Source organism: Neolamprologus multifasciatus, chromosome 1 (genome assembly GCF_963576455.1).
Source record: "Neolamprologus multifasciatus chromosome 1, fNeoMul1.2, whole genome shotgun sequence".
NCBI lineage: Eukaryota > Metazoa > Chordata > Actinopteri > Cichliformes > Cichlidae > Neolamprologus > Neolamprologus multifasciatus.
Window position 1 is genome coordinate 10,588,210 of NC_140439.1, and position 26,204 is coordinate 10,614,413.

The following is a 26,204-nucleotide window of genomic DNA, read 5'->3' on the forward strand; positions in this document are numbered from 1 at the left end:
GATACCAAGGAGAGAAGAGACAGTGCTCCTATCCAAACACGTCTGACATCTCAACCAAAACATGTTGGTAGATTGCGCTGTGCAACAGCAGGGCGTCGCTGAGTCATTATAAATGTCATTAGAGAGGATTACACTCATCAGTTGCACTCTGATCTGTCAACTTGTGATAGATGGAGGTGCAGAAGTTCAGCTTTAAAGTCAAGGCCCAACAGAAATATCAGCTGTTATAAGCCAAGCATGGACTTGATATATTTTTGACCTCACTGCTGGCAATACCAACATGATATTCAGGCAACAAGCATGAAATATTTGGATGAAAAACTAGTAATATTTTTATGTCACAGTTCCAATCACAATACTGGGGATTTAAAAGCTTGGATTGACTGACAAACAGAGTGATCAATTTTGTGTCTTCTTTCATAAAAGACAGGATTTTTTTGTGCAAAAGCTTCCTTATCAAATTATGAAGAAAAACGTTTTAATTCCTGTATCTGCTGGAAAGATTTGACCTCACTGCAGCAAAGAAGAGCCGCAGACTTCACAAAGAAAACAACCCACTGAGTGACTACTTCAACGCAAGAATCACGGGTTTCTAAACAGTTAAGCAGGATATTTTTAACATCCTCAGACAAAATATGTCTTCTATGTGTCAGGAGAGCCTATTGGGATCCTTGTACATACTTGTACGTACCATAGTCTAATAACCCAGAAGCTTTTCATCATTTAGAGGAAGCAGGGTTTAAAACATTCACTTGTCTCATAAATCTGACCAAATGGAGAAAACTCAGTACAGAAACACTCAGACTTCTTTGAGGTTTTCAACTGTCTGACTTCAGTTAACAGGCAATGGGATTGTTGAGACTGTTAGAGCAATATTTACTCAAAGACCACCCAGTGTGCTACCACAACAATCACTGTTTGTTCATATAAAATGACTCCTAAATATCCAGCGGGCCATTATGAGGTTGTTGCTGTTTTGGTGGGAATGTACAGCACAACACAGCACAGCACCGTCTTTTTGGAGAGTCTGTGGTAAAATACTGCTGAGACTGCTGCAGAAAATCTGTGCTGTAAAAAACAAAAACAAAAAAAAAAAAAATCATTTAACTCAAGTCACAGCCTGTGTGTGCAAGATCTGACATCAGCAAAGTATGAAATACTGAAGGCATCGTGATCAATTTTAAAGTCTGTGCATTACAGACATATGTAAACAAAAAATAATAAATGTATCGGGGGCTCTTTACACCCTGTATTCGTGTTGCTCCCTCGTCTCTTTCAGATGGCTCGCATCTGCAGACCATGATGTGTTTGTTTTCAGAGAGGAGGTCCCATGAAAACTCTAGAGGGACTTGAAATGCTTTCCCTTCCCTCTAAACAGACTGAAGGACTTTGTGCATGTGGGTTTGTGTAAGTGCGCACTGCTGTGACTCAGAGCCCTCACTTGACGCCACTAAACGAAGAAGCTGCGGAGAATCAAGAGTGAGCAGGAGGAGATCCGGTACTGGTGCGTGCTTTTCTGTAAACACAGCCAGGTCACACTGAAGAGCCACGACTGCAGTGCCATTGCGTTCGGCCCGGATGTGAAAACACTCCAAAAACTACTTATACCTATGCGCCTTCAAATCTGGCATCATACTGAGTACATTGGTACGAATGCCAGAAAAAGCCAATCAAAACACACTGTAAATATTAATTGCCTACTAATTCACAACACATCAATCATGAGCCTGTGTTTACTTTCGCTCTGTGCTTCACACAAAGAGAATTTCAGACATGCAGCAACTGATCTCTACGATCGCTTGAAAAATGACCAAAAGTTCCATTCTGTTCCTGTCTCCGACTTCCTGCTCTCTACTATTTGACGTGGCTTCCATTAAAAATAGACTCTGTGCATATTTTTAGTAAGGCGCAGACCCGCTGAAATGCGCCGGTGGAATCACAAGAATTGTGGCCGCAATCAACTCTGGAATGCAACGCGGCTGCCCACTGCGCGATTCGGGCCTTCATTTGCCATCAGCATTAGCCCACCTACCTAAAGCAAGACAGCTCACACATCTGGATATGTTCAAAAGAGCCCATGTCACGAAGACAAAGGAACAGGCAGAAATCTGTGATGTGCAACAACCGAACGGGCTTCAAGTTGGCAGAAACATCTGCATTCCTGCTGCTCAGAGTAGGTAGATGTTATTGTGGATGACTTATTAAGATTTTGTCGTACATTTTGATTTGCAGCTTTATTTATTTACTGTTTGAGAAGCCGAAAAGCAGCTCCAGTCTCACCTCAGCCAGCTTGTAGGGAACAATCAGCTTCTCTCCCACAGTAACCGTCTTCCGCGTTGTCAGGGCTTCAAACAGCATCTCTTCTTTTACCTAGAGATGATGGTGAGACACAAGTGTTCACTCATTCAAAAGAAAGCTGAAACCCTTTTCAAGCTGCCCTTCACACCTGATTACGTTTAAAGTAACCGAAAATGTGCATTTGTGTGTGTCTGTATGTGTATTAATATCTTTGTGGGGACCAAAAATTGGAAGTTTACTATACTTGTGGGGACCAACAACCCTTATGGGACCCAAAATCCCAGTCCCCACAAGTCTGAAGGCATTTTTCAGACTCAAAATGTGGTTTTAGTGTCAGGGTTACAATTAGGTTATGGTTAGGTTTAGGTTTAGGCATTCAATTTTGATGGTTAGGGTAAGCAGATAGGGAAAGCACTATGTCAATGAGATGTCCCCACAGAGATATGAATACACGGTTGTGTGTGTGTCTTTATCCTGGCTTGAACAAATAGGAAGTGTATTTAGCAGTTTAAAATCATCCGCCTTTCACAATCTAGACATGTAATATGTAGAACTATATTTAGCATTGCCATCTACCTGCAGCAGTTCTGACACAACAGGTAGCACCTCTGGGTTAACAATGTCTATCTGGTCGTCCCTGTAAGGTTTCTTCTTGTAGCGGATGTTACCCAGGTGAAGGATGGCCGACAGCAGAGAGAAGATCCTAAACAACAGTTAGAGAGCATTCATGGGACGCTGCAGTGGAAGTATATCATCTCAATCAGTGGAATCCATTGATTTTATTAGTAAAAGTTGGACTGAAATAATTACTTTACAGTACTGGTAGTGATGGTGGGAGCTAGGGCTATGCGATATGACCAAAATCTCATATCCCGAAATAAGAATTCTATCGTCCCGATAACGATAGAAATCACAAAATTCTAACATTTTCTGTAAATTCTGTGAATCTCGGGCAGCTCGACTTGCGTGAAGTGTTTCCAGCTGGGCGTCATGTAGCTGGAGTCGAGTGTTTTAACCGATGCATGAAACTATACATTTTTAGACATAAGTTGTAACAGCCGCTGTTTTCTTTGTGAGTATTTATTACACGGCGTGCTGCGGGAAAAAGCCTGTTCTAACGTTTGAGTCTAAGGTTTATTTTTTAGCACCTGGCGGCTCTTTTTTACTTCTCATCCGTAAATAATCTACTCTTTCACGTGATTCAGTTTATGAAAAGTCTCAACAGGATCTTGAGCTTTATTGTGAAAGGTTTATGTGGAACATAAACAAGCGGACACGCAATGCTGTTACCGTCGTTGTTGCTAACGACAACGCATAAAAACAGGCGCTTGTCCGTCAGTAGTGTGGTTATACTAAATATAAGAGAAAGAGAGAAATTTAAGAAATTAATAAAGCCACTACAGTGACCATCAAAACGGTGAAAAAAATATTGCCGTAAACAGTTTATTTTGCAACACCACGAAACAAACAATAGCGTAAAATGAAACGATAGACGTTTTTATATCGTCATCCAATATATATCGTTATATCGAACAGCGCTAGTGGGAGCTGTGGTGGCCTGCAAAGCTATCATTTATAGTATAAAACAAAAGTAGGGGCGAGTGCAGTTAGATGAAACACTGCTGAACTGGACTGTATAAATAGGTGATACCATAGGTAAATAATGGTTTCTGTGTCGGTCACTCACTGCCTGCGTGTGGCAGGAAGAAAGCCCACCATCTCCATGGCCAGCTGAAGCCTCTCAAAGTCATGCTTCAGGTCCTCTCCTTCTACATTGAAGCAGTCCTGCAGAAACAAAAAAGAAAAAAGTCTTTGGATGTTATCAGGCCTGCAGAGGCTGTTACAACACAGTGACCGGGGAAGCCAAAAGGGCTAATGACAAGCTACTCTGAGGTTTAGAAGGACTGCTGACATATGTGGTGCCTTAATGTTTTCAAGGTTTACAGACTGTCTAGCAAATACACTTTAAAAAGTTTTTTTGTTTTTTTTATTTACATTGTACTTAAAATAAATTTAAAACAAAAGACAGAAAAATTGCCTGAGGCAGACAAATTACTGAAATAAGCTATCATTAAGAAGCTTGGGGTCAAAGAAATCTGCAAAACTTGAGCCTAATGTGCAGAGTGTCTTGTGAACAGTGGCGTGTGCAGGTTCTGCTCATGTAGTGGAAAATCTGCTTTGGCACTCCACTTTAAACCAATCCACAAAACATTTGGCAAGCAGTAAAGCCGACAGGAAGAGCAGTTTATGGATGAGCCTGTTCTTGAGAATGGATGATCACCTAAGCTAGCAGAGTAAATAAAGTGACTGCAATGTTTTGACTGTCATAACAAGACTAAAGTCATGACGTGATTGAAAAATATATTTAATACAAGAAATATTCTATTTAGCAGCTATATGAATACTAGCAGGAGTATACTTTTAGATCATTCTGGATCTAGATTGGTTGTTTACAAGAGCGTTCCTAGAAACATATGCTTTGATGTTTCTACATAAGTACACAGTACTTCACTGAACTACATACACCCACCATAAAGTGAGCTCTGCTCTTTCCTTTATAGGCCCATTCCACTATGGCTGCAATAATTATCGCAAACTGTGCCTCAGAAACACAAACACTCCGAACGCTGAGACTCATGCTTGCACCAGTGTGCCTCCTCCTCGCTTCCTTCTCTCTTCCTTCACAGCAGAAATTTACACTGACCCATTAGAAGCTCTGGTGTTACATTTCCACGTCAACAAAACCTGCATTATGTGAACGCTGCTTGTTCAAACTTGAAGTTCTTTTCAATTAAAGCAGTCAGTGTAGTAAAAAGGTGTCTAAAGATTCCAGATGTCATAAAAGATGTCAATCAAAATACAGATCACCGCTTGTCTACTCACAGTGCAGTCTGGGTATATTTATAGCATTTCTCCTCAGTAGTGTCAAGAACCACAAACCTATATTATCAGCATTATACAACAACTTGCATTGAATTTTGTAATATTTTGCAATATTACTGGATTAATGAACTGCAGCTAAAAACTTAAGCTTTCCATTGACTTCTATCAATGTCAATGGAAAGTATAAAAGCATTTCTAATCACTATAAATGCTTTAATACACTCACAAAAACACACAGTACCCCAAAAAAGACACAAGGAATCCCAACAGTAATGAGAGAAGACCTTTTGATCGTTGACATTCTTCAATCCAGTGTTTCCCATGTTTCAGAGGTGAGGTCACACATCAAAGTTATGAGTGTGTTAAAAGTTTTTGATGCTACAAATTGTCTGAACACAAGATTACTTTCTGTAGTGTATGGAGGACAGGAAATTCAAATGAGTGCTGCAGGAAATACTGTACCGGTCAACGATCAAAAAGAAAAAAAAAAAGAAAAAAATTAGAGCAACACAGGCAGCTACAGTGGCCAGGATATGAGTAGACATACCACCAGAACTCAAAAGCAGTACAACAGGGGAAAGCAAAAACAAATAAATGCTCCCCAAACCAGGAAATATCCAAAAAGCAACAAAATAAGCAAGGGAATCATAGGAACGGGTGGGTGGAGGGGTGGAGGAGGTGTGCAACTGTGCAGATGAAGTGCAGCTTCAGCTGCGAGTGCTCAGGTGACACAAAATCTACCGGCTGAGGTTTCTGCAACACGTGCAGACACACGGACAGTTAACACACAGCTGATACTGACCGGCTCACTCTCACAGTAACTCTCCCAATGACGTTGGTGGCTTGTCTTTGACATCTGGAAATGACGAGTTTACAGGAGGCAAGATCAAGGTTAGAGAGCAGCATTCCAATGACAACACACACTATACTGGTCAAACATGAGCGCAGATTTAAGAGCGACCAATGACAATGAAGTCGTGCTGTTAAGATACAGGCTGTTCGTTACAGTCTCAAACATCGACGATTCAAAGTCAAACACTTTTAAGCATATAAGCAGTGATGACAGAGACAAAGAAAACACACTTAGACACTAACACATAAACACTTTATGGTTGAACACATTAAGACATCAAAGCAGGAGGAAATAAGAGGTCCAGACATGCAGCACACAAAAATATTAAGACACCAGAATGAATTGTTGGCTTTTCTTCAACTTTAAATACCTTTTTATGACTCATTTTTTACCTCCTAAGATAAGAACTGATTTCTACTAATGTAGAACTGAATTCTTGCAAGCCATCCAAACCCTAGATTTTATTGTTGTCAAATGTTAAAACATAATTCTTCATTACCCGTGTCCTAAATGAGACATTTGGTATTAATGGGACCAGGTGCTACAGTTTTGATATTGAAATATTTTCTTTTCTTCCATCTTGAGTTTAGGAACTGGACTACTGAGCCATGCTGCAGACTGTGGTTTTGTATTGTTGTGCTGAAATAAGCAAGGGCTTCACTGAAAAAGAACAGTCTGGATGGCAGCATATGTTGCTCAAAAACCTTTATAAATCATTCAGCATTCATAGCACTTTGCTGATGTTCAAGCTACCCCCACGCCATTATGGATGCTGGCTTTTAAACTGTGTGCTGATAACAGCCTGGATGGTTCCCTTCATTTCAGCTTAAAATTTGATTTGTCAGAAAAATCTTTTCTTTCAGACCATCTTAAATAAGCTTAGAAATACTGCTGCCTTCTCTCCATGTAGTTTCTTTGCATGCTGGAGTTTTCTCAGTGTTACCCTTGGTACAGAGACTACGAAATTCTCTGAATGTTTTAATGATATTATGCACGGCAGATTATAAAATCGTCAAATTCTTTGCGATTTTTCAGTAAGCAAAGTTAAACTTCAACTTGTTCATGTCAATTACTTGTGTTTTGTTTTTTTGGGGGGGTTTTGTTTTTTTTGTTTTTTTTAAACAGGGTTGTTGATGAGGTATGAAACTCAACTTGCAGACACATTGTTGCAGATAACAAACCCAAGGGAGCAATTAACAACCACAGATTTATGTAGATTAAAGTAATTACTGCATTTCCAGATTGTGAGCAGGCACTGCTGCAAAAATGCAGGATTCGCAGTAGAGAACCAGATTCACATTATTTCATGCAACAACTGCTATCTGCTCATCTGTGCATTCTGTAATTTTTCAGCATATAATCAACGAGCCTCAGTGAGGGTGTCCTTAAGTGCACCTCCTTGGGGAACTTTGTTTCTTTTAGCTGCGGTACAACGTGATGCTGCACGATGTTACTCTGGAAGAAAATAATTTTAAGGGAATATATATTGTGTACACTGCTTTGTGACAGTGTGTCAAAGTTACTTCATAAATAAATTTCAGTTTCTTCTTATACGCACACAAACACATGCACACAGTAAAAACCTGATTCCTTGTGTGAACACTGAAATTCATGCAAGAGCTCTAGCTTGGGAGCTATAATTTACATTTATATTATAATATATTCACATGTGGTTCCCAAAATAGAAGAGAAGGGGAAAATACAAGGGCATGAACAGAATGTGTGTGTGTGTGTGTACACGAGCGCACGCATGTTTGTATGTGCACATCAGTGGCTGGGAGGAATGGGAGGAATTCCCTGCTCTCTTCTGCGTAGGCATGAGGACTTTGGAGGAGGGGAGGTCGCTGGTCGTCTGAATGTCAAGCTCGGAAACAGAGACACTTCAAATTTTACAAAACATCCGCATTTCATATGCGGACTGACTATTTGTGTGTTTGTTGTGGCTTCATTTCATAGTTATGTGAAACCCGTTTTCCTTTAGGACAACAGAGCAACAGAGATGGGGACGAATACCATTTGGTGTGTTTTTGTCAGCAGAAGTGAAGCAGTGAGGTTGCCTCACTGCATGAACAAAAAAAATGTAAATAAAGACGGAAGTGAAGACAAACCTACTATACAGTACGTGCAGCTATGCCTACAAGAAGTCAAAATGAAAAGCAAACAAATTAAGACGCTGTGTCTGTTCCTGAAACAGCTGAACATTTTAGATAGGCTGTATGTGAAGGACAGCAGTGCAGCACGTGTCAAAAAACTATTTTCCCCCAGTGTTAATATTTCACACATGCTGACGACATTTATAACATTACAGATAAATGAAAACTGTAACAAACATCACATCACATGGCACGGCTAGTGTAAGATCAAGTCTGCAGTGCCTGATGCTAAAGGTCCCACCTGACTGAGGTAATGGTATTCTTCAGGCTTCTTGAGGTGAAAGGCTTTCCTCTCTTCTTCACTTGCTCCTGCCAGCAGGTAGTAAAACACATGGTAGTTTCTAAAAAAAAACAAAGAAACAAAAAATTATTACATTGTAACTCAATTAGTTCAAACTTTACAGTGTTTTTTTAAATTATAAAAACACCACATCTGTTTCTGGAAATGGTTAAGAAGTTTATCTCCATCTACAACGTTCCTAATCTTATGTTCTTTCCACTGAGATGGATATTATCCCCCATGTACCAAAACAGCTTAATCACCTATGCCCCCCCCCCCAAAAAACCCTATGCTTTTAGCAGCCGATCAGTTACTGTATTAATCATTGCCATGAACATGCTCATTTTTAACAAACTAACTGAGTGGGATGCAGGACTTTACTTTGAGTGCAGTGAGCACAGCAAACTCCTGACATCCAGCAATACAGTATACAGTGCTTTGCATGTTATTTTGGAAACAGGCTTGTTATGTTCAGCAGGCTAGAATGTCAGCATGGTAATTTTAGCATTGTTAGTATTTAAAACTGGAACAACTATAGAGAGGGGTTTCAAATTTCATCTTACAGGTTTCGTTTCAATTCATGTGGTGTGAAAACTGACAAGTTGACTAATAATAATAATAATGTATACTTTATTGATCCCTGTGGGGAAATTACTTGTTTTTCTCTGCATTTGACCCATTCACTCAGTGAAGCAGTGGGCACCCACTAAGCAGGCGCCCAGGGAGCAGTGTGTAGGGACGGTACCTTGCTCAGGGGTACCTCAGGGTAGCCGTTTAGTGGATTCGAACCCCCGACCTTCCGATCGTGGGGTGACCACTGAGCTATACTGACTTCTTGGAGATCCACATTCTACAGAAAACCATCTTGCTAAACTACTTGTGAAACCGATGTCTTGGAGAGGGATCAAATTATTGACTGAAAAACAACCACGACTTCTCACTTCCATCAGATTATTTATCTGCGTGTGCATTCTGTTTCTGACAGTCGGGCTGAAGTGGAAAGGTTTGAGAGAAAAAGTTTGCTGTTCGACCAAAATTCTCTTTAAATGCACACTTCAAAAGTTTTTATGGACCTTAAATCCATCTCAGAGGCAGCTAGCAAAAAGGGGCCGACTGTGCACTCCACCAACTATCAAATATATTACTGCTGAGCCCACTAATTAATTTTGTCGTCTATTTAAACGTTGGCATCTTCAACAGACATTCTGGTGCCAGCTTTTTTGTGAAATATATGCAGCTTTAAGAAAAACTCACTTTTTTGTGTTATAACACTCAATTTGCAAGATTGGATTAAAATGAGTATTAATAGGTTTTGTTGAAATGTTACAAATATAGTACAATAAAAGCTCGCTGGCCTTACTGCTAATTACTGATATATATTTTTTTTTTTACACAAGCTTATCATCTTTGATTTGGTGCATGTACGTCATAGCAACCCAGCCCAGTCCTGCTCGCCAAATGTACTTCTGCTGTTCATATGAGGGCTTTTGATAAGAATCTGCATTTCTGAGATGCGCTCACCGTTCATTGTGCTCTTGATAGACCAGTCTTGACTTCTCCAAGAGGTATTTCTCCACGTAAGCTCTGTTAAAAAAAAAAAAAAAAAAAAAAGTATAAGTGGTTGAGTTTAACATTATTTCTTATTTTATTTGGACATTAATAAGAATTTGGTTCTGGGTTCTTACCCTCTCACAGTGCCGCTCTCCTGGTAGTTCACCTGAATGAACTTCCCAAAGCGACTGGAGTTGTTGTTATGTGCTGTCTTTGCATTCCCAAATGCCTACACGGGAAAAGAGGAACATGTGGTAAGATGTAAACAAATTAATGAGAAAGGCTACATATTGCATACAGCATCTTGCACAAGGGTCACTGAGACCAAGTACAGAGTCCACTTTAAGGTGTGGATAATTTGTTTATGGATCAAGAACGCAGAGCGTCTGACAGGAGGCCAAACATCGTCTTGAGACACTGTCCGTCTGGATGCCACAGAGGAAGCTTTTGCTCTCACATAGTTTCTAACAGCATTGGTCCGAGACTGATTAATAACATGTTTTTAGGATCTATTCAAGCCAGCGGTAGACAAATTGCCAGAGTGAGGATGAAGGAGCTATGGCCAGCAGTCCTGATGGGGCGAAAAAAAAAGCTCCTCAGTGAGTAATGGGATCCATGTGGCTGTGTGGAACATGTGTAGCGTTTGTGCTTTAATAAGACAGTCCAGTATTTCCCCTCACAGCTCTGTTTATGTTGTATGGCTGCCTGAAGGGGAAGTCGTTTTTTGCCCTATATAAGCCCTATAGTTATTTGTAGCTCTACCACAAGTAAACAAATTCCTCAGTGAATCACTTAGAGCTGTCCCAAGCTCTCCGTCTGTGAAATGGGAAAACACCCCTCCCTTACCCCACCCTTCGCCCACGGCACTTTCTAACTTCCCAAACATGCAAGGAGACAGCTAACGCCAAGCTAATGTGCAAAATTACTGGGCTTCAGGCTAATCGTAATCCACAAATTTAAGAGCTTCATCCATCACAAAATTTCTCCTGCATTTGAAAAATATGTTGTTTTGGTCCAGGGTAGGCCATCATGTTACCAATAAGGTTGTTGCTATGCAATACAGATGGAAACTTCAGGGCACAACTACCTTTTCCAGTCGTAAACAACCAACATGGCGAAGCGTCACAAGGTGAGGTGGTGAGGTTTTTCTAGTCACGGCTCCTTGAGAAATTAGTCAGTGACAATTAATTTACAGCATGCAGTTTCCTCCAGGAACAATGCACACAAGGTGTACTAGCTGAAGTTAAATCATTTTGGTACATATACTGCAGAGACAGATAATTCAGTCCAGATAAACTGAACATCTCTTAATCAGACCAACACTTTGTCTAAAAGTATCTAAAGGTTAGGCTCTGTCCCACTGAAGTTTACGAACAACAACCCATTAAGATGCTTTTGAGAATCGTGGTGATAGAGAACTTAGTTGGCCTCTATTACTGGCTGACACTGGCTCAAACCTCTGGATCAAAGCTACAAACTTGCCTCTCGTCTCTGACTCATAAGGCAGAAGAAATCATTAAAAAGGCAGACACAGTGGAAAAACATATTTAACTCCACTGTCTGGACAAAGAAACGAGCAAACGGGGTCAAACTAAAGAACAGTGACTGTATCACTTCGCATCCCAAAATGTGGATTTCGAAATGTGACGCCTTCCAGAGGAGCTGGCATGTTGTTCACCACTTTGTCTGTCTCTGAACTGGCTAACCTGCCTGCTTCAGGAACTCCAGGTCAGACGGGGACAGACTAACATCACTCAGCGCTCCGGAGTAGTACGAGCTTCCTACTGGAAAGTAGATAGCCAATAAAAACCGAACCCAAAAGCACTCATGCTGCTTTCAGAGTGAGCAGACAGGTCAGGTACTGGACCTTTCAGTGCTTTTTTTGTGTTGGGCTGGCAGAAAGTAGGATGTGGAAAAACTAAAAACACTGAAAAATATTTTAGGCACTGTGCGTTCATCCACCTGGTCTATGTAAAAGAAAAGACGCATATCGTTGAAGACGACATTTTTACAACCGAAAGATTTTAGTCTTTCTAAACTTGGCTAGCTCCATATCAACGGTAATAAAACACAAATCTCCCAGCAGGAGAGAGGGAAGGAGTTTCTCACCGTGGACATTAAGTTCCAATGTATAAACGCAAAATAGAGTGAATAAGTCATCAGTAAGAGCCAGCTATCAGTAAATCACTGTGCTACTTCCAAACATTTCAATTTCTAAGAATACATTACCATAAATATTTGTCACAATGGGCTTACATAATCACAAGAATTTCCTGAGTTACAGCAGCAGCAAACAGCAATCTACAGTAACATGCCAACAGAGAAAATCCATCTGTATAATAATCAGGGTGTAAACAGTTTTTCTCCCTAACAGACACCAATGTAAATTAGCAACAAGACAAATTCTGGTTTCAGAAACTTGGTCTCAAAAGCAAATATTTTACTGCACTCTTGCGCTTTCCACCTACACAAACAGCCCACAATAATGCAAATATGTTCTCCAACCTTCTCATATGGGAGGTGTCAACAGTTATTCTTGGAAATCTAAGTCAGTAACTTAAGCTCAAGAGGAGAGGAAGGCAAGCTGAGGTAACAAGGGCTGAAACCACATAAACAACAATAACAAGCATATAATGCGTAATAGATTTATAGCGCAGTGGTTTTTTCTGGGTAGCTCTTTTTTTCCTTCCACTTCCACGGCTCAAAGACGCATCATGACTAAAGCGGTTTGTACAGACATGATTCGCACCGTTTCAGTGACTCCACTAGGTCAACAACATTATTCTTGGCTTCAGACCATAAACTGAGCCAAAGGCAGCCCAATGACAGACTTGAGATGGTGCCAGTGTGTTCTGGGTGTAATGTGTCCAAATACAGGCTCAGTCAAAGTCATTACGGGGAGCACAGACAGGGAGGATGCCACAGGGATGATGTTATGCTTTAGTAAGTAAAGCACAAACACTCTACAGAATTTAACTATGAGGAACCTTTTAAATTAAGTCTCGTAAACTGTGTCTTTAAAATTCATTTACTTTCTATTGCTGGAAGTCAGTATTTGGTTGGTGACTATTAGTGTAGTGTAGAAACCAATGGTAATTTCAATTTACCACAATTCTCTAATGAACCCAGCTGATATAGGATTTTTAAGACCGATGACGATACCGATATTTGGCGATTTGAAAATCCGATATTCTGATAGAAGATTGATATAAACATTGATACCAGTAGACTAGCAAATAGCTACCGATAACTTAGTTGGGATCTAACTCATTGCCATTTGAAATATATTAATATCTGAAGCCTTTTCACTCACTATCCGTAGACTTGATGCAAACTTTCCAGTTTGATTGTGTAGGTAAGCCTAATTTCCATTTCTCACCCATTCCTTTCTCAAGCAATGCCATACACTCATCATGTCAATCATTTTCCTCAAACGTAGTTAAACGTAGCTTTGAGTTTCCAGTGGTTCCCGTTTCCTACTTCTAATATATCAAATGTCCTGTCATGTTAATTGATATTTTGACACCAAAAATTCATGCAATCTCACTTGCAGTATTGTACTACTATAACATTTTTCCACCCCCAATACCAATATGGATTTTTAATAACTTGTAAAAAACAAAAAACCCTCCTCTCAGTCCTAAAATTATAGTGTAGAGTATCCCTAAATAATGTAGATGAGCTATAAGGCTATTCTTTCCAATATTTTTAAAAAGGCTCATGAATCTGATTAATTTCATTTCTATTTCAATATCCACTATAGCAAAGTACCCAATATATTTTTGTCAAAAAAAACATAACATAATATGAGGATGATTTCATTGGCTGCTTCTTGAGGAGAGGAGAGGAGAGGAGAGGAGAGGAGAGGAGAGGAGAGGAGAGGAGAGGAGAGGATGTAGAGTCTGTAGAGAAAGTTGGAAGTAATTTGAATGAATGGAGGGGGGTCACGCTAGCTTCTCAGATAGAGTAGAGACAAAAGAGTGCTTCATTTGACTCACAAAGGGATTATCTTTTAGCAAGTCAACAACTGCTTAGAGGCTACAAGTACATTTCCACACTGGATTGTGTTTAGAGGTCATGTGACAGCATGGCCCCAAAATACACAGAGCCGCTATTTGTCTGAATTTCAAAGTGCCTCAATCAAATGGGCAATGGCATGAAAAGAGCATTCTTCTGTCGTACTACAGATTCATTTAGGGACATGTCACCAAATGTTCTGCATTCCTTCTTTTACAGCAGCTACAGAGAAAATAACTCAGTGTTCTATGTGAGTCAGTGTAGTATTGCTCATTCATCCTGTACAGATTCATATCCTTTTCGGACCCTACTACCAGGCCAACTCATCAACCACACTATGTGGACAGGATGTAAACATGAAGTGAAAGAGCAGCTGACTTGACCCAGTGTGTGTCGCAGTGTGTGTGGGCAGATAAAGCTCTCCAGAGACCAATTCATAATCATGAACCTTGCAGTCTCACACCTAAAGCTGTGCTGGGCACAGCGGACTGTGGCCACAGTGGCTGTTTAACCACAGGGGAGATCTGCAGCCACCAGCTAAGTGAAAGCACGGTGGGATGTGGGTACTGGCAGCGGCTGCAACTGTCAAAACAATGTGCAAAAAAGTGTTTGAGGTAGGATGTGTACAGGTTTAACTGTCACCGTAAAACATTTAAAGGGCTTTTCACCTCTGTGTAATAAAGAAAATAAATGTGCATGACAGTACATAAAAGAGCGATGGATAGTATGAGTGACCAAGAATAAAAACTTGTTTGGATACTTGTCACCTCAGGCAGTATAAAGGGAGTTGAGCTAAACGCTAACATCCGCATACTAAAAAGCTCAGAGTGTTGATGCTAGCAAGCTGTGGTTTAATAGCTGCAGTTACCCCCTATTCAGCACCTGACCGAGGCTGCTGTAATCAAGCTGTTCTTTTAAATCTAATGCTGTCTTTTTGCTTGGGTGGTGCAGGATACTTCACATCTATATGGTCAGATTTGTTTCCAGACTGTGGGCTCAATGCAGCCTCAGTAGCATTTACAGACAGTGTGTTTATTTACTACTGCAATATGAATATGTTTTGACTGGCAAGAGGTTTATGTTTACAAAGCTTTATCTTCTAGTCAAATGATCACCTTAATCAACTGAAAACATTTTTGATACATTTTTTAATCATTTGATGGCTTTATTATTTTCTTACTGTCTGCATTGCAAGGACTTGGCTACTTGTCTTTGGATTTTTTGGACTGAACATGTTTGGAGTTGAAAATGATGTAATGTGATGTCGTCAACTTAGAAAAAATTATAGTGGACGAAGTGATTTATAACCACTTTGAGATATTTTATACACCTAATCATTCATTGCCCAGTCAAGAAAATAAGTGTCCAATTAATCAGTAATGAAAAAACATTTCTTTTTAGTTGCAAAAATAATGTATTAATTTTGTACAGAACAATCAGAAACCTTTTGTTTGGTCTTCTCCTATAAAGGAGCTTTTTATAACATTCCTCTGGATCCTACTATCACACACTACGTGTTCCATCTCCACCATTACAAACACCCACAGGAGCAAATCTGATGGTCTACTGAAATGAGCAATATAGATGTGAAGATTGGCAGGTTGTGCAACTCAAGCTTGAATTGACTGCCAGAAATCCCAGCAGTTGTTTGCTTGAGTTTTTTGAAAACTTTGCTATCTCAGACAATTTCAGCTTCAAATTTAGTTGAAACTGGAGTCTTATCAGTTTATCCTGACTAACTGTGTGTCCCACCCTTTGGTAACAACTTGTAGTTTTTATGCAAAAGGTCGATGATTATCACAAGTCGACCTATAGGTTAAAAACAAGGAACGTCAGACTGTGATCAAGTATTTGCGTAACATTTGCAAAGGGCCACTGGTTCTGGGATGTTTTTCCAGTTTGGAAAAATAAGATGATCAGTATTACATTTAAAATTCCGTGCAAAATTGACACATTTTTACTACATAAACATATCTTCTTACAGTATAACTACAATGATTACTGTGTTTCGGTCACATGTTTCACAGTAACTGAACCGAAGAGGCAAAGCAAACGCGAAGAAATTATGTTTACTTTGTCTGGTGGCCAAATTCTTTCATTCAATCAACAGTGAGGTAACCTTATAAATCATGTTTCACAGTATGAAGGACTCGGTCACTGGGTGGATAACATATTTCCACTGTATTAAATGAACCAAAGCAGCAGTTCACAAAGTGGGAGTGACTTCCTAAGAAATCAAGGGTGTTACAAGATTTGTCATTTCACCTTTTTCAAATTGTGTGCTTCAAATACTGTTTAAGCATAATATTGAGAAATGTGACATTTCAATCACCAATATGCCATAAAAAGTATCACGACAGGTGAGCTGGTTTTAAAGCAATAGTTTGACAACATTTGGGGACATATGTGGGCAGAGAGCCTAACTGGAAAACCCACATTTTTACAGATAATATCAAACAAACATGTAACATTTTAATCAGTGCCCTTCAGATCTGGATGATGGCAGATTTGCAAAATTCCACACAAAGCTAGGCTAGCTGTTCCTCCTGCTTGTAATCATTACTACGAAAATGGCAAAAATTCCCAAGCGCCCCCCCCCCCCCCCCCCCCCCCCCCCCCCCCTATGTTTTCCCCTTTCTTTCAAGCCAAGTGGAGGAGGGGGAAGTTAAGCAGCAAAGGGACAGAATGATCACAGGGGCTTTTGCAGTGATGCAGACACTTTACAGGTCTGTTGTGATGGAAAATAAAGACGTTGTTCTACTGGTCAATCTACATTCCCACCCTATCTATGACCAGAAGCTGTGGGTGAGCGAAAGAATGAGATCACAGATAAAAGTAGTGGTCCAATCTGCACGCCAAATATCCTTGGGCAAGATACTAACCCCAAGTTGCTCTCCGATGCATCCATTGGAGTATGAATGTGTGTGAATGCTGGAAAGAAAGTATTTGCAAAAAAACTGGGGGGGGAAAGTGCTCAGATGGAGTAGAAAAGCACTACATACTGTATATATACACACACATTGAAAGGGGTATGTTGGTCATCAAATTTAGATGCCTGATCCACTTTGTAGGTGAGGTGTTTTAGGCATGTCCAACTGAGAAGAGGGCCCAGGATATAGTCTCTCGGATAGCTTGGAGGGCAGCAAAACCAGCACATTATAGGAACTGCAGTCTGTGTATTCTTTAAGCTACACTGACCAGCTGCTTGCTTCAGCTTTATATTTTATGGACAGACATGAATTATATCACTTTGCGATAAAGCAGTATAAAGTATAAAGTCAGAGAAAACGCAGTGGCCTTTTCATCATAACAATGCAGGACTGAAGTATTTGGCTCAATCAGAAACTCCTGTATTACTAAGAAGGAAGTGCGCATTAGTCACAGCGATGGAGATGAAAGGCAGGCGTAATAGAAAAATAATCATTGCTCTCCAGGACACCTCTGTTATTACAGTCATCTCTCATAAAACATAAACTTCTCTCAATCAGAGAAGATGAGTCATGGGGAAAAATAGGATCCTTTAGACAGAAGCAAATCATAAACTCTACTGAAACTTGAAATTACAAATTCATTTCCCTTGCTGTTCCATAAGTTGTAGACTGGTGTGTTCTCAGGTTGTGTAAGCAAGCAATTCTCCCTTATTTCACAATTTTTGGAAAATGAGACCCCAAACAAGAATTCAGGAAATTGGGTGGATCGACTAATAACAAGCAGGATATGCACAAGCTAATGTATCCAATTCCCATGCAAAGAGCATGCAAAGATTTAAGGCCAGACTTTGTGATTCACATTTAACCTAAAGAGAAGACATGGAAATGTGCGATAATTACTAACATTGGTAGGGTAGAAAAAAAACCCTATGTGTGTATATTGATAGAGCTGCCAACACAGCCAGAAAAAAGTTTTAGTTGCTGCTTCAATGGAAGGCTCGTGCAAAGAAAAACATGACAATCTGAGTATACAAAACCCTGAGCATCAACACACCGAGGTCTAAAGTTCAGTGTCAAACCATACCAGATCTATTTTCTTCCTAGTCATGACCTTAAGAAAATGCTTCAGTGTGTGGCAGCCTGTTTACTAGTTTTCTTCAGCAGAGAGTCGGCACAGAGATCTGCCAAGTCATTCCTTATCTGCAATAAAGACGTGTTTGTGTGTGTGTGTGGTCAGCTTCCTCTGGCATCTCAACCCCACTTTATTTGTGTTTCTACGGATTTCACTTACTCCTCCACTTTCTCTCACACACCATGAAAACAAACAAACAGGCAAACATATACAACAAGCAACGGCAGACGTTCTGTTTCACTTTTGTACACCAGTGGTTATAATTACAATATTGCTATAGTGGACGGTTCGATGGGGGACAGAAAACCGAACGACCACAACGAAAACACAATGAAAAGTCCAGAGCACAACAAACTAAACAGGAAGAGGATGAGACAGAGAGCAGACAAAACACCTCAGAGAACAACTTATTCAAAACAATAACAGCAGTCAATGAATTCTCCATTTTCACTGCTGGCACATGGGTTACCATCTGTGGAAGGGCTCAGAAGCGAAAACTACAATAAACAAAACAAAACAAAACTCAGGACTGCAAGCATTTCATTTATCTTAGGATGTTTAAAATAAAACAACAATCACAAATGATGCACTGTCAAAGTGCCTTAAACACATTTGATTATCCAAATGGGTTTAGTAACTAAACTGCCAAATCCCCTCTTAGCTAGCCCAAAGTAAACTAATGAATGTAGCATCGCTCTATGAGACTTCATACTGAAATGTGTTTCCAACCAACGGAGTTACTGAAGATCATTAACAAATAAGATACAGGATTGAAAAGCAGCAGCCTCCTTTGTGATTATGTGTAATTATAATTATACAAATTATTATTTGTGTGTCCCAAAATTGGATCAACAGAGGCGATGAATGAAGGTTTTCGGTAAACAAAATAAAATAATCACCTTTTTTAATTTATTAAACATAGGAATGTGGTGTATTGTTTTTAAAATCCTGTCTGACTTTGACATTTTGTGAAAATGTTTTTTAAAAAAAATGGTGATGGTTGAAATGTTTGGTCAATTTATCTATGGTGTATACGTGTAATCACTTAAAAGGTTTTGATGAGATGTATTCTAGATACACATTTGCAAACAGAAAACGATGATAAATGTCTGCCTTTCTGTATTCTTCCAAAAACAAGTTCAGCCACATTCTTCTGCAGTGTAACTAAACGACTCAACTTACAGTCCTTTGCGGTGTGAGGTCACTATCTGCTGCGAATGGCTTGTTTTTCTGTAAATCGCAGGTTTCTTTCAAACACTGTTACAAAAGCGTAAACACAGTTTCATTTCATTAAAAACAAAAAATCCTCAACTTGAATTTTTGGGCTTGTGTTACATGAGCGTTCTCAATTTTCATTAGAAAAAAGTTAAATGTGGAAGTACGAGCCACGCGAGTGACTTTCCTAAAACTTAAAATGGCCACAAAGGATGGCAGAACCAACGGGATCTGGAATCTTCTTGTTTCAGCACCAACGTTACTGGAACATTCGTTGGTAAACAATAGTGCAGTGTTTCCACGTGGTAATAAGATCAGGTAAATGAGGAAGGAATCGGAATGAAAAACGTTGGGGGGGGAGAGAGACAAAAAGGAATCTCATGAAGTTTAAAGGAACTTTTCAGCTCACTTGTGAACTATGGGGAAACAAGTCCTCAATCAAGATAACGCCTACAGTGTGGACGGACACGCAAGATAATTAGGAAAGCAAACTGGTGTTTTCCATTCATGCAACGTAGTTAGTGAATATGAAATGAGTAAGTAGTCATCTCAGATCATATCAGCTTAAGGTGGAAACAACTCAATTAGAAAACCAGGAAACAAATTTCCAACACTTGGTTCATCTATAGAAAATAGCTGTTAAACACCGACCAGCTTGAAAACATGCGGTATCAAGAGTGCTTAATTCAGAAACTGACACCAACTTGGTCCTGCTGGGTTTCTACTGAACTGTCCATGAGTTTGAGCATTCACTTGTCTTCGTATTAGTCACGGGACGGACGGACGGACGGACGGATGTTCATTACTGTGCATTTGCCACAAGCAGACCAATGTATTTAAACACTTATCACACAAATGCTCTGAAAGACACCCTAAAATCAAAGCATTATTTAGCTGTGATGACTTAGTTATGTGGCTTCATAAATCAAAAACATATACTTAACAAGAAGTGTCCAAATAATGTGACCAAGAACAGAAAAACATTTATGACCTTCTCTTAACAGAAAATCAAAAGTATGACTCGCCTTCCAAGAAGTTGAATTTCCCACAGTGCGCACTTAAGTAGATCAAAACCACAAGTTTGTTTAAAACGATTTAAAATAAATCTTTACAAAGGGAGGAGTAAAAACATGATGATTTAAAATTAAACACAGGATAGATTCGCTATTAGCTTTAAGTAGCCCTTTAGGCTTTCTGCAGTGTTGATTTTTACAGAAGTAGAAGGAGCTGATGTCTGATTGTCACGAAGTGCCGTCATTCCTTCCACTCAGCCCACAGATTTAGCTCAGAACTCTGAGTCACTCCACCAACATATAGAGGAACAAAACCCGATTGTTGAGTCAAATATCAGACTGACCACCGCACCCACTACAATCATGATATTCATAAAGAGTCTCAAAAGAAATTAGCCAAGAAATCTATAAGATGACTGTTCTAGCAGCTAGACCTGAAAGGCCAACACATTAATTTGTACTCTTGTGTCATCTGTTTAAGCAAAATACCCAAAAGTCAAATGTGTTTGATTCTTCAGTCATTTTCATCTCTGTCTTGCCTCTCTGATATGAAGGAGCAGCAACTGCTACACCTATGTGCACTAAATGAGGCAAAGCAAAGCTATCAAGCTACATTTTTATAAGGAGAAGCTCTCTTGTAAAGGTGTTCACTGAGTTTACCATCTGTAAGACATTTCATGTGGACAAACGTGGAACAGGGCCGACTGGACCACAAGGTCCCCATCACTTGCACTGACATGCACTCACATATAGAGTTGCACTTGGACAGAAACAGACCTCAGCTTGAAGCTCTGCCAGCACACTGCAGCAGACTGGGTGTGGGCTCCACAGAAGAAATTTCAATCAATACATCCCAATGTCCTGCTGATACCCAGACAATGAAGAGTCAGTGCTGTCAAGCCAGCAACCAGGATGCTCAATCTCTAAGCTAATATTAGTAGAACAATTAGCACAACACAATTTATAAGTTAGATGCACTTATACAAGTTAAATGCTGCATCACAAATTAAACATAATGAGTTAATGTTATCTCTAAATAAAATAAACAAGGCCAATATAATGATCAATGTTACATTAGATATTTCGGATATATGGCGTTCCCATCGTATAAACTGGATGGTAGCCTGTAAAGTAGGGGTGGGGGAAAAAATTGATACTGTGTAGTATCGTGCTCTGAAGTCAGATCAACATGCTCTGACTTCAGAGCATGTTGATCAGCTCCTTTTTCTGAGCAAGAATCCTGACATTCCTTCCAAATGTGCTTAACTTTTTTTTTTGGCAGCAATAAACTAAATTTAAGACATGTTTTATTTTAATTAAGTTTAAAACTTTTTTATTTAATGTAAAATTATATTTTGTTTTAATTTACTTTCAAATTCTTCAGTTGCTGAATGGGCTGCATAGTTTTCATAAATTGCATAGTTCAGAATAGCTATAATTGTACCAGATGGTTGCGTTCAGTTAAGTTGGACCAGACTGTAATACAAACCGTTCAGTTTGTCAACAATAAAACTGACTGAAATGAGAGAAAGACTGAGTGTGAGACTTTGATATTAGATAAAATGAATATTGATAAAGTTTACCTTTATGTACAGAATCTGAATATCGCAAAATATTTTTAAAAATTGCAATAATATCGTATCGTGCGTTAAGTATTGTGATAATATCGTATCGTGGGATGTATGGTGATTCCCACCTCTACTGTAAAGGACAAGAAGTTGCAGTAATTAAGTTTTGTTTTTTTTCGGTCTCCAATGATGTACCAGCTTCCACAGCAAAATCCCTCCACATGCCACTCTCCACATTGCTGCCCTCTTGAAACAAAATGTTTATTATAATGGATGAGTGCAAATAACCTCGGGTTCAAGTACGGCTGTTGACAGAAAGGGGATGCATTCGTCAATTTCACACAAACCTTTTTTTAAGGTATGAATCCAGAAAATGGGATTTATGCAGACAAGCAGATGAGTCTCTATAAGAAGCGTTTCACTGACTGCATCGCTGGTCTTGGCTAACGTAACATATCATCTCAAATCCACGTAACTAAGCCTGAATGACTTTATTTCTGACCCAATACTAAGATTTTGAATGCAACACAGTAAATGTCTTATTCTGTAAATTCTAACCAGTTCAGATTCCAGCATCAGTGCTTACTTTGTGGAAACATACCCTCTAAAACGTGATTCAAGCTTTCATGCTTAACATTTGTCTGAGCTGCAAACTTTAATAAATGGAGCCTGTTAATTTGGTGGCATTCCAGTCCGTGTTTTGCTTTGATGATGGCAAGAAGGTTGAGTGACCCGAGTCAATTTGCCTGCCTGTAAAGAATGTATTTGACAAGCATTAAGCAAATGTGCTCAGCCATTAGGAAAACAGGCCTATCTTTTAGAGCAAACACAAATTCCCACTCACTCCAGAAGCCTGTGTCAATATACATTTTGCCAGTGGCAGCAGGCTGCTTGGACAACCCACTGCAGCATCTGAGGCAGCAGGTCACACTACCTGCTTCCCACTGTGTAACACTGCAGGAGTATCGTCAAATAAATATGCTTAATTTATGATGAAAAGCAAAATGAGCAACTGTAAAGTAAAAAAAACAAACAAACAAGCAATAAAATAAAAAACAATAACACATTATTTATGACACACTTAGCATTTTAAAACTGGTCTCAACAGACCTAAACAGGCTAAATCTGAGGTATTTTGGGATAACTGGTAAAAGAACATATTTTCTTATGGATAAGCTAAAAGGTAAGCTAAATAAATTTGTATTCATTTACAGAACTAAGCTTTGGGCCAAATACTTGCAAACTGCAGTAGTTACCGACATGAAATCAGTGAAAATTAAAGTCAAAATCACTATTTGGCTGGTCTGCCATTTATAGCCATCTATAGATATCCAAAATATGACAAAGTAATCAAGCCAAAAAAAAGTCTTTAAGGATCTATTTTGATCATCAGTTTTACAGGCAGAGTAATGCCAAAGAAATTGAATGGAGTAAAAACTGAAACAGAGTGAAATAGTAGCTGGTTAAAATTGTATTTCTGTTTGGTAATTGAGTAAATACAGTAAATATTTCCAGCTAAACGTAAGCACATGCTAACTCTTAAGCCCTTGAAAGCCGCATAGGAGTTTCTGACATATTTCAGGCTGTGTTTGCATCAGACGTTGGTGAGGGTGATCTACACAGTTCCCCTCTGAAAAACCCAGAAACCATTCTACACTTTTTTTTACTGATATCTAATGAGCTGTCAAAACTCTTAATTAAGGCTCAAGACAAATGTTGTCTTTAGGTAGGGGGCTGGGGGGGCTGGGGGTGGTGGTGTCAGGTGATAAATAAAGTTTATCATCATGGTTTCCAAAGAGGGAGAGTGAAACAAAGAGAAGATGGGCTGAACAATACAATTCAGCACAATAGTAGGTCAAAGCAAAGGCATCTCCATATAAAACCTCCCACGCTTTGTTCTGTACACTCACATACTTCAGTGTTTTGTTTGTGGCTTTGTCTCTTGGTGTGGAGGTGTGCCATGAGGGATCACAGGGTGGCTTTATGGACTGGTGACAGATTTCTGGGGTAGCAGAGCAGCTTTAATCCAGCTCTTAACACTGTTACTGTGTGCATTTGAGTATTTGCGTACAGGCAGGTACATCAACATTCAGAGCCCATTGGTGGAACACAATGAGTGAGAAAGAGAGAGCCCATAAAAATTAAGACAAACCATACCAAAAATCCTCAGTAAAACATTCTACTTTAAATGTTACACGTCACGCTATGGTGCATTGTGACAATCTAAAGTTTTTTTGTTGCCTTCATGAAGAACAACTGCAGAACTGCAGCAGCAAACAGGGATGTTAATAAACTTAAGTAACCCACAATTTATTTTTAATAATTTCCTATGAGCAAAACTGCTCTCTGAGCTGGAAGTACACCAAGACAAAGAAAAAAAAAAAACAACTTCCCGAACACTCCCCTCAAAAAACTGTAGATGCTCACAGCCCAGACATCAGCAGAAAAAGAGGAAATGCATAAGGCGCAGAAAGAAGCTTCCCAAATCTGGCCGCCATACAGTGAAGTGGAATGTAATCGTGAGGGGGAGTGAGAGGCGGGGACACGCTGTCCTGGAAAACATGGAGTCACATGTCAGCTCACAGTCAGGAAACTGCAACAGCTAAAAACCTCTAAGTAGAAACCAAGCATCCTAAAATGCCTCCTAAAATTCTCTCAGCACAGAAAATTGCAATATTTAAAGACATTTATAAGCCAACTGATTTAACTGCATGTGCCACTGACAACAGAATGAATAATGGTGCATATGGAAAACCATACTGCACGTCAGAGTCATTGCAGAGATGCTGCCATCACTCCACGTGACAAATGTGGCATCTAATGAAGACTTTGCGACTGGCTGCAGCAGTCTTTAATATCCCCATGATGATGAACAGATATTACTGGGACATTACTCTGATGGTGAATGAGACTGTGTCCAAATATTTACTGAACTATGGACCTATTTTTCTTCTGCACACCACCACAGTGGATTAACTCTTTAGGTCTTACAGCCATTTTCAGAGACAAGTAAATAGGCAACTGACTGACAGGCATTTCATAGACAGGAGTGTCTGATCTCTCAACTGTGAACTCTCAATATGATGTCTGAACAGACTTCGGTGCAAGTGAGAAGGTCATCATTAGGCTGACCCTGTGCACCGACAAACTCAAGCAAGTGTTTCCTGCTTTACTCTCACTTCCAGCAAGCTCCAGCGGATGTGCACGTCAGAGTTGCCCTACGTTTAACTTTAATCAGTCATGGAGTAGAGTTTGAAATGTACATTTTTTTATTTTAGAGCAGCGGTCCCCAACCACGGACTGGTACCGGTCCGTGAGTCGTTTGGTACCGGGTCGTGAGAGTTGAGGCTCGGGTGGGTAATTTATAGTTTTTAAATCGGTTTTATCATTATTTTTTCATCATTTTTATCGTTAACTCCGCTTCTGTGTGTCTTTTCTCGTGTTTTATAAATAAATCTTTTTTGTTGCCGGTACTGGTTTTATTTTGTTGTATTTATCAGCGACACTGTGAAAATATTGTCGAACATAAACCGGTCCGTGGGGCAAAGAAAGTTGGGGACCACTGTTTTAGAGTACTTCACTACTATATTCAGAAGAAACTCTGAAGTCTGGGTACCCCTAAAAGCATTCTCAGCTATAGATCTTTAGTTGAAATCTAAATCCCCCAAAATGCACCATCAGGTATTCTCTTTAATTCAGGCACAGGCTGTAACATAACCCTTGTCTCAATCAGAAAAAATAAATTCATTCATTCATTCATCTGCACACTGAAGACCTAGAAGGCTGAATTCACGGCTCCTCAGATGAACTCCATCAGATGGACTCCATGAATGGCTGTATGCATTACACTGCAGAACTAAGAGGATTACTCGGCCACAGAAATATAAACCTCTCCTCAAGTATTTATAAGCTCAGCAGTCTCTTTACACTAACAGTGCAAACCTGCTGTTAATTGTTACTACACATCAATCACTACTGGTCCGGGCTTCAGCTTTCGCAGTCAGCACGCTGCACGCAGGATGAGAGTGGACGGTTTCAGCAAGAGCGAAAAATGAGAAGCATCGATTACATGTCATCACATTGAAACAGATTCTTTTAAAGATGTTGGGTGGGTTTTCTTCTTAGGAACTGTTTGCTGCAGGCGAATTGCACAACACTTTGCATGTGCGATCCTGTAGTCAACAACATGGAGCTTAGGTTTCACACAACAGAAAGGTTTACGTTAAAAAATAGACTCGATGAAAGAATCAGGTCCTGTCGCATTCCTTATGCTTTACTCATCATATGATCGTACTGCACATTTAAACAAAT

At 39.6% G+C, this 26,204-nt stretch overlaps 1 protein-coding gene across 10 annotated transcripts in view; it reads right to left on the reverse strand.

The window, feature by feature from the left end:
• The window catches only part of myo9aa (myosin IXAa), a 95,659-nt gene that overhangs the window by 35,445 nt on the left and 34,010 nt on the right, over positions 1 to 26,204 (reverse strand). For 9 of the 10 annotated variants that reach the window (XM_085166409.1, XM_085166400.1, XM_085166391.1 and 6 more), the window contains exons 3-9: positions 10,153 to 10,247; positions 9,989 to 10,051; positions 8,429 to 8,528; positions 5,984 to 6,037; positions 3,986 to 4,083; positions 2,875 to 3,001; positions 2,281 to 2,370 (exon numbers count right to left, since the gene is read on the reverse strand). In XM_085166409.1, the coding sequence (XP_085022535.1) occupies positions 2,281 to 2,370; positions 2,875 to 3,001; positions 3,986 to 4,083; positions 5,984 to 6,037; positions 8,429 to 8,528; positions 9,989 to 10,051; positions 10,153 to 10,247 (627 nt within the window). The remainder of the gene's footprint in view (positions 1 to 2,280; positions 2,371 to 2,874; positions 3,002 to 3,985; positions 4,084 to 5,983; positions 6,038 to 8,428; positions 8,529 to 9,988; positions 10,052 to 10,152; positions 10,248 to 26,204) is intronic. The other variant, XM_085166372.1, reaches the window with a different exon arrangement.